Raw genomic sequence first — 10,074 nt, forward strand, 5'->3', positions numbered from 1 at the left:
AAATGTGATGTGTATCAATGACGCAGTGAGAATTTCCTAGAGTGAGGAATTCAAAATAGTTTTTCGATTGCACACACACACACACACACACACACACACACACACACACACACACACACACACACACACACACACACACAGACACACACATATATATATATATATAAATATATTAATACAAATATATATATATATATGTATATATATATATATATATATATATATATATTTATATATATATATATATATATATGTAGTGTTGTATTTTTATGTATCTATTGTCTGCATTGTGTCGCATCGGAACAAACATTAGAATACAACAGTTGTAGATGCAGTGGCGTCACTAGGTGGTGGAGTGTTGCTGTAGCTCAGGCCGTCAACCCCCCCCCCCCTCAACATTTTTCGGTTTTAATTTTGCCACCCCTATCCCAGAATTAAAAAAAAAAACTAACTTAATAAAACGTTGTTTTCACAATAATTTTACGATTTTTCCCATTTGGTGTCACCACCTAAATTGTGTCACACCTAAATGGTGTCACGGCCTAAATTGTGTCACCACCTAAATGGTGTCACCCTGTAAGGACATTCCGACCTTTGTTTTACGCCCAGCATTATTAATTTATATGGCCTCAACAAACTCATACCCCCGTATGGGGGAATGGGAGAGTGTAACTCAAAATAATTTATTCAGCTTTTTGGGAACACTAAAGACTTAGATATTTTCATACTCTACGTTATGTTTTTTTTGTATATCGATGTCGAGATATGTGTAAGCCAGCACAAAATAATCTAAAATGTAACCAGATAATATGTTAGCAAATAATAATATAAATACATGTTAAAGATACAAATAAATCTTTTATTGAGCTGTATTACATATAATATATTAGTCTTCAATATACACGATGAATGTGTTTTAAATTTTATTGCACGGATATACAGTCTGAATTTATGTGATATATAATTATTTGAAACATATAGGATCTCTGGCTAAATAGGTGCAGGGTTTGTTTTTAGTTGCATTACACTTTAGAGTATTTGAGTTTTGTGACAAACTTAAGCAGCCCTTTATAATCTAAACCTGAGTTTATTCCCTCTGTTCACAATATTTTTGTTTGTGTTTGCTTCTTATTGCTATGTACAATGGTTGTTTTTTTTTAAATATAAACCAATGCCTTCATACATTCACAGAAATGGCTGTTTATAAATATTATATTTATTGTTGTGTTTTATATTTATTATATTTAATTAAGAATCATTCTGGCTTTAGTTTGAAGGCCAACATAACAGGTTTTTCTGTTCTTAAAATTCCCATGGGACTAATCACAATATCCCCTCCTTTCTTGGGCTCTGTGTTCTCATTCACCTCTACCCTGACTTTCCTGAACAATGTAGCCAGCGCCATCTTTAACTCCAGGTAAGCAAGTCTCATCCCAATACAAATCCTGGGGCCATATCCGAAAGGCATGAAGGCCATAGGGTCACGCTTGGCTTTGTTTTCTTCACTAAACCTGTCGGGGTCGAATTTTTCGGGATCGGGGTAATGCTTGGGGTCTTTCAACACAGCGAATATAGGGATCATGACCCCCGCTCCTTTAGGGATGGTGATGTTCCCGTAGGTCTTGGTCTCCGCTGCTTGTCTGGTGACTATTGAGGCCGGGGGGTAGAGTCTCAGTGACTCGTTGATCACCTGCTCCACGTAGGTCAACTGCTGCAGCTCCTCGTACTTTGGGGTCTCTCCCTGAACCACTCTCTCGATCTCTTCACACATTTTCTCCTGCAAACAGAAACAACAAATAGGTTGGACAGACCCAAACTTCTTTTCAGCAATAGCTGCGGGGGTCACACAAGCTAAACTAAAGCAAGTTCCTCAAAACAGTGTCCGCTGGAGAGGTAAAGCTGCAGCATTTTGCTCCTCATAAGCCTCACAGAATTAAATAATTCAGACAAAATAACTTTTTTTTTTAAAATACGATATAACTCTTAAATAGGTATACATTATGAAGCGTTTTTGTTTTTCTATAGTTATTGTCCATCAATTATAGTTATTGCTCATCAATTATAGTTATTGTCCAGTTAGGGTAACTTAATCTGTGTATTCGACACTGTGTTGTTAAGAAACGAAATGGGAATATTTTCTTTAGTGAATCACGATTAAAACAAATGTAAAGTTATTGTTAGTAATTCGCAAAAATATAAATTTCTATGTAATTGTAAAACCAGATGTTATAAATTCTAGTCCGAAAAGTTTTGTTTAACTTGGATATAGGGTGCCAGTTTACCTGGATATAGGGTGTCAGTTTACCTGAATGGCTGGATGTTTGGCCAACAAAAACAGGCACATCTGTAGGGCCGTTGACGTGGTCTCAAACCCAGCAAATATGACCAACACGGACTGACCCATCAGCTCCTCAGTGGACATTGTCTTTGGTTGTTTGTCCCAGCCAACGCTGTTTCTCGACATTTCATCGTCAATGTCGTCAGTGTTTTCTGCGAGCGGTAATTAATAAATTAAATTTGCTTTTATAGAACCTGAGGTGTTTGAGAACTGTAATTTTATACAACTGAAGGCTATTTGAAAGCTCAAGAACAATTAATCCGCTTTTTATCTGGTTAATACCATGCTAACAGGCCTTTACCTTTCCCAGTTTACATCCGATACTTAAGTTCACTATGCCCCCCTTAAAACAAGATTCTGATGTGTATACATTTAAGTAAATAATATTCCTTCAATGTTACTGTCCATCCACCATTCACCCACCATCCCCCCACCATCCACCCACCACCCACCCACCCTCCACCCAACATCCACCCACCATCCACCCACCACCCACCCACCATCCACCCACCACAAACCCACCATCAACCCACCATCCACCCACCACCCACCCACCCTCCACCCAACATCCACCCACCATCCATCCACCATCCACCCACCATCCACCCACCTACCACTCACCATCCACCCACCATCCACCCACCATCCACCCACCATCCACCCACCATCCACCCACCATCCACCCACTATCCACCAACAATCCACCCACCATCCACCCACCACCCACTCACTATCCACCCACCATCCACCCACCATCATCCCACCATCCACCCACCATCCACCCACCATCCACCCACCATCCACCCACCATCATCCCACCATCCACCTACTACCCAACCACCATCCACCCACCCTCCACCCACCATCCACCCACTACCCAACCACCATCCACCCACCATCCACCCACCCTCCACCCACCATCCACCCACCATCCACTCACCTAGAACCTGGCCCCTGTCCCCTGCTGCTTTAGCCTGCAACAGACTCTGCAGAAAATCCTGTGGCACCTTCTCTCCATTTTTCTCTTTCATCGTCCTGTCGGCGATTGATCTTTTCAATATGGTATTAAAGTATACCTCAGATTCTTCCCAAAATCCGTCTAAAAACGTGAGCTTTAGGGTCTGCAGAATAGGACACATGCCTAAACAGTTGTAATACCCCATAGAAAATATTTTATAAGTAGTTAACTAATGAGAAATAATGATTCACAGGGTCGTTTTCAGTGACCTTGGCATATAAAGAGTTAAAGTGGCCAGTTCTCTACACAAGCACATTTGCTTTTACCTTTTCAGGTGATGTTTTAATTTGAAGGTTGAGGTTATATTCTTGCGATCAGCGAAGATTGAAATTTATCTACATCTTATATTTAATAACTTAAAATGTATATTCAGCTTTAAAAAAAACACTAAAAAGCGTGGGTCTCTTTCTAAATTTCTCGTATATACGTAGTATAGAGAAAGTATTGTAATCGTGCAAAAAAAAAAAATCGAGATTTTTACAGATCTCGACGTTTTACACCTCACTGATACGGAAAAACATAATTTTGCAATCTTGTCCGTATGTCTGTGTGTGTGTGTGTCTGTCTGTGTGTGTGTCTGTCCGTGTGTAAACACGATAACTTGAGTACCGTTACAGCTAGGTTGATGAAATTTCATATATAAGTATTTTATCAAAATCGTAGATCCGTATCAACTTTTGAGCGATTTCCGATAACCGGAAGTGGTACTTTTCCTACTTTGAATTTTTTAAAAGCCTATAACTTGAGTACTATTTCAGATAGATAAATGAAATTTCACATGTAAGTAAAAGATCTAATCCTCTACCTTCTGTTAAATTTTGAGTAATTTCCGTTGACTGGAAGTAGTAATTTACGCTACTTCCGATTTCTCAAAAAACTAATGTAAATTTTAAAAGTACTAATAATATTGCGCACTATTATGCGCTTTTTTATTGGGCGTTCACTTGGTGTGCAATTAATTTGTCTACGAGATTTTATTCTATTTTTAAAACTTTAAGTATTTAAAATGGATTAAAAATCATGTCTATAGCAGAGGCGTAGCTAGGGGAGGGCGGGTGGGGCGGCCGCCCCGGGCGCCGACCTTAAGGGGGCGCCAAAAGGGGTAGAGATATTAATTTGAAAGCTCAGTTTAAGCTGAAGTATCGAATTATATACACTGTCAAAGTTACGAAAAATAAACGACTACAAGGCTCCACACACTGATTTAACAACTTTGTGACACCGAAATAGAAATTGTTACAGGATAGTAACTGGTAAGAAGCGCTACAAACCTTTCCAACTTAGGGGGGAGGGGGTCTTTTTCACAGACAGGAAAAACGATATATATAAATGGGGGGGGGGGGGGGCGCAAAATTGATAGTCCGCCCCGGGCGCCGGATTAGGTCGCTACGCCTCTGGTCTATAGCCCGAGTTCCCATCCCCTGTTATTTTATATAAGAATATTCGAGAAAGTTTAGGGGAGATCACTCCCGGTTTATTTTTATAGTTATTTAAATAATAGTGCATAATTTATTTTCTACTTTTTAGTGCATTATTACATAAAAGCTTGTTATTAAAACGTTTTTTTTAATGAATTTTTTTTCAGTACTTTGCATGTTTTATTTACAATAGTTACATAACTAAAAACCATTGTCAAGTTTATAGCTAAAGTTTCAGTAAAATATTATGGGATGGCGTAGTCTAGTGGTAATTAACTAGACTGCTGTCCCGACTAAAAACCATCGCGCGACTATTGAACGTGATGACGCGCTTTTGACATAGAGCCCCCGTCGCTCAACGCCCAACACGGCCGTGATGACGCGTGTGGATAGAACTGCCTACTCATTCGGTCCAAATTTTAATTAATTCATAAAAAAATAATTAGGCATCCAATTGAGTCAAATTTAATGTCATAATGCATTGTCCTCGTGTCTTGACCCACGTACCAATTACGAACCGTATCTGTCAGTTAGAAGTGTCCGAATTTTCGCTCCGGCCTTTCGATCTAGACAGACAGGCAGAGGAAATGCGTGATTCGTTGTGTTTTTTTTTTAATAAAATAAAACGGTTGACGATGCGCATTTTTATATATAATTCTCTTCATGGGGACCATACGAGACACCACGCAGCTTAGCCACCACCCCCATCCCCACCTGTCAGGTGAGTTATGGTTCACCCCGAATGTTTACAATAGTAGAGCCGGTTTTTAAACGATTTGAAATTAAAGGGAAACTAAAGGGAGATAATAGTTCTGCTTGATATTTTCATTGTCGTCTGTAAACGGCTGCTTTCGCTGGGCGGGGTGGGGTGGGGGAGGCAGGAGGTGGGATAGTGTCGAATTCACAAATTATGAATTGTTAATAAGTAGAAAAATAAAACAACTAGATAGCGGCGTATGCTAGATCTCGGGTCAGCTCGTAAATAATATTGATTCAGAGTATGTACTTTGTGCAGGACACTGAAATGAAGAAAAAGTTACAGTAGTATTAAGCAAGCCATTAATATATTTGCTGGACCAGAGCCAAAAAATTGCCAAAACGGCTTAACAGAAAAAAAAATGTAGTGGGCCTAATACTTAAGCACTTACCTTAACACAAAACTTGTGGAAAGTCCTAAACCTGAAGAAAAAGAACATAACAATGCCCATGATCTTTCCGCGCTCTCTTAACATCTTTTTACTGTAGAAGGTGAACTCATCGTCCGGACCTCCAAGACTGCTGGTATTGAGGCCGAACGCTGTCCTGGCGATGATCTCACTCGTGTACTGACCAGTGACGTCACGGACGGGGACCAGTTTCCCTTGTCTGGCATAGTCTTCTAGCACCTGGGTCAGCTTGATGGCTCGTTCTTCGATTGTCTTGGCCATGTATTTCAGCTTACCGGTGCTGCAAAATAAAAAGTCGAAATAAGCTCCACACAACGTAAACATATCAACTAGAGAGTCAAAAAGAAAAAGGTAAATTTGAAAATCATTAAAAGAAATGGGTTAATTGACATTAATGAAAATAATTAATTCCCCGTAGCAGACACAAGGATCCATAGAGTAGATGAAGTAGAGTTCAAATGTTCTTTGACCTCGGAATGTTGTGGCCTTTCTTTACATAACGTGTTAGGTACCCATCAGGTGTGAACTCAGGGACGTTCCACAGTCACTGGCCATGGGCCCGAACTCAAGACTTTTGAGTACGCAGTCGAGCGCTCTACCATGCGACCTCACCTTCTCAATGTTTATTTACAGAGCACCCGCACTAATAAATATTTTAGTTTATTACGATTAGGTTCTTTCTAAGTTAACAACACCAGTCAAAGTTTTTTTTAAATCACGAATTATTTTTAAGGAATAAATTCTCTTCATTCGCTGGAGCAGTAAGAAAATTAGACCAATGGTAAACTTAGAGGTTGTTTAAATAGGAAACATCTTTGTTTATTCGCTACTTGGACTATAAACTATAACTTTCGATTGTTTCTACCTGAATGAAGGGGACATAATCTGTCGTATCCTCCTCCAGTCGTTTCCCTTAAGGAAGAATATTCCCCTCTCGACGACGGAGGCCGTGCTGATAGCGAGGGCTCGGTCTACGAAGTTGGTGAAGTCTTTGATCATCACTTCCCGTAGGACGCCGAGATCTCGCGTCACCAGAAACAAGGCACCTCGGTTGATGCCAACAGTGTCCCCGTGATCCTCCAGCAGCTTTGTGATCCCTTCTCTAGATTACAATTTAAAAATAAAATAGTCTTAAAAAAGCACTTTAAATACAGATTGAAAGCTTATTATAAACGGGGCTTTTTTTTTTTTTGAATAATTGTTTTAAATGCAAAAGTTATTAGGAAATTGAACACAACTAACAAAATTGCGGTTGGTAATCGCTTGCCAACAGGCTATTTTTTTTTATTTCGTAACATCTTGGGTCATGATGTAAGTGATATTGATATTATAGATAGCTCTAATGTGTATGCCTTGGTGACACTGGGATGGGAGTCACCTGCCTCTGTAACAATGGGTGATACCACCCCCATCCATGGATGTTAGCAACTTTGATTTGGTGACACACCATGCCCCTACGATTTTGATATTTTGAATAGATAAACATTGTTTTAACAGTAAACTTGACTATTTGGTGTCTCTCACTATATGGTGTAACCCGGTGGGGTTGCCCCCACCCATGTGGCGCTACTGGCTGTATACGATGTTGTTGGCTTAGCCCACAAAATAATATGCAATATAAAAGTGTGTAAATAAGTAAATACATAAATACATAAATGTATATATATATATATATATATATATATATATATATATATATATATATATATATATATATATATATATATATACATACATATATATATATATATATATATATATATATATATATATATATATATATATATATATATATATATATGTGTGTGTGTGTGTGTGTGTATGTGTGTGTGTGTGAGAGATAGAGATTGTGTGTTTGTGTGTCTATATTTTGGATAAGAATAGAAGTCATTTATAGACACCCTCAATAAGCCAACCGCTTCTGTACATTGACCAGGGCACCTACCTTACATTGACTATGACATCTACCTTACATTGACTATGACACCTACCTTACATTGACCAGGACACCTACCTTACATTGACTATGATACCTACCTTACATTGACTATGACACCTACCTTACATTGACTATGACACCTACCTTACATTGACTATGACACCTACCTTACATTGACTATGATACCTACCTTACATTGACTATGACACCTACCTTACATTGACTATGATACCTACCTTACATTGACTATGACACCTACCTTACATTGACTATGACACCTACCTTACATTGACTATAACACCTACCTTACATTGACTATGACACCTACCTTACATTGACCAGGACACCTACCTTACATTGACTATGACACCTACCTTACATTGACTATGATACCTACCTTACATTGACTATGACACATACCTTACATGGACTATGATACCTACCTTATATTGACTATGACACCTACCTTACATTGACTATGACACCTACCTTACATTGACTATGACACCTACCTTACATTGACTATGACACCTACCTTACATTGACCAGGACACCTACCTTACATTGACTATGACACCTACCTTACATTGACTATGACACCTACCTTACATTGACTATGACACCTACCATACATTGACTATGACACCTACCTTACATTGACTATGACACCTACCTTACATTGACTATGACACCTACCTTACATTGACTATGACACCTACCTTACATTGACTATGACACCTACCTTACATTGACTATGACACCTACCTTACATTGACTATGACACCTACCTTACATTGACTATGACACCTACCTTACATTGACTATGACACCTACCTTACATTGACTATGACACCTACCTTATATTGAAGATTCCCATCTTCACCTGCTTGACGCCATATTTTTCCCAACTGACCTGTGACGTCAGTTTGTTGTAGATGACGTAAACAGCCGCAGTGACGGTTGCCAGCAGAAGATAAAACGTCACACCGGACAAAGGTCCACCCCCAGTGGTCACGTCTTCCATTTCAACTGGTCACTCGCTGTTCCTACGATAATGTAGGGTTACTAAAATGTTCTTGATATTTACAGAATACTTTAAAAGAAGGTCGTGTTTCTACATTGGCCACAGAAAGCAAACCATTCCCCTTTCGAAAACGAAATCATAAATTTTTACAACCCTCTTTTATAACCTTAAACAAATAAAAATAAAAATAAATCATTACAAGATCTAGTTGTTTTTTATGTATAAAATCCCCATCCCACTTGCTAAAAAAAACAAAACATTAACTGAATGTAATGTGCAGAACCGCCCCCGGATGAATGGGAGAGGGAAAAGTAAAGTTTAATGAAGTAGAGTTCACCTGTTTCTGTGACCTACGTATATGAAGGGATAATGAGGTCAGAAGTATACCCAGCCGCCTTTACTTTCCCTAACGTGAGTCAGGTACCTAACAGAGCTCGATAGGTTCAGGGACATTGTACTGGTTTGTACCCGGATTCGAACTCGAGACTTTAGCAGTCTAGCGGAATTGGAAACTGGAGGTCGTGTCGTGTTTGACCTCAGTCGACAGGTGGAATTAACATAGCTTGATATAGTTATTACCAGGTAACTGTTTTCTTATTGACAAGATTTTTTTTATAACAAAGTAGATCTAGGACTTATGTTGAGATAAGTAAGCCCATGCCTACCTGATGAAATGAATGAAAAATTCCCAACACCTGTGGACGATCAGATGAACATGTCAGCTTGCAGCTAACATGTCAAATGCAGATGTCAGTTAGTCATCAGAAAAACATATGTTTATATGTGAAGCGATGACACAGCACGGCTGTCAATATGTGTAACAATCCTATGAGATAGGATAATCTTTGGATGATCTCACCATTGTTTGAGCTGAACTTGGCAGGCCTACAGTAGAACCTGCTAGATACGTTTATCAGTCTGGTGATAGGTTTGGTATGTTTGCATACCCGGACTGAGGACCTTTTGATAGCTGTTTTATCTAAGGGATAAAAAGTCGAACTTTTGATAAGGACTGGAGGCCTGTGGTGCAGTGGAACATGTAATCGGGGTGGGTTCGAGTCTAGGCCAGATGTAGCTATTTTGTTTGCCGCGAGGGACCTCCATAGCGATGTGTTCAGCAACTTGTCTGTAAGGCCTTATGTCGTTCGTCATTGTGTGGAACCCACCAAAG

The 10,074-nt window shown here is 39.2% G+C and overlaps 1 protein-coding gene across 1 annotated transcript; it reads right to left on the bottom strand.

Annotated features, from left to right (window-relative positions):
• Positions 1-842: 842 nt before the first annotated feature.
• Positions 843-9,735, bottom strand: LOC131953245 (cytochrome P450 3A24-like). Its single transcript, XM_059316350.1, has 7 exons — positions 9,569-9,735; positions 8,737-8,925; positions 6,806-7,042; positions 5,923-6,220; positions 3,279-3,459; positions 2,306-2,490; positions 843-1,777 (listed from the first exon to the last, which is right to left on the bottom strand). Exons 2-7 carry the CDS (start codon positions 8,901-8,903, stop codon positions 1,256-1,258), a joined length of 1,590 nt encoding a protein of 529 aa, XP_059172333.1. The 5' UTR covers positions 8,904-8,925; positions 9,569-9,735; the 3' UTR covers positions 843-1,255.
• Positions 9,736-10,074: the final 339 nt, after the last annotated feature.

This window comes from Physella acuta, unplaced genomic scaffold, assembly GCF_028476545.2.
Source record: "Physella acuta isolate Inbredline_101_S28 unplaced genomic scaffold, ASM2847654v3 ptg000914l, whole genome shotgun sequence".
NCBI classification, from domain to species: domain Eukaryota; kingdom Metazoa; phylum Mollusca; class Gastropoda; family Physidae; genus Physella; species Physella acuta.

Coding starts and splice junctions, on each gene's coding strand:
- LOC131953245 (XM_059316350.1), bottom strand. CDS start 8,903: ATGGAAGACGTGACCACTGGGGGTGGACCTTTGTCCGGTGTGACGTTT. Junction 6,221..6,805: donor ATTATGTCCCCTTCATTCAG/GTAGAAACAATC, acceptor TTTATTTTGCAG/CACCGGTAAGCTGAAATACA. Junction 3,460..5,922: donor TCCACAAGTTTTGTGTTAAG/GTAAGTGCTTAA, acceptor CCTATTCTGCAG/ACCCTAAAGCTCACGTTTTT.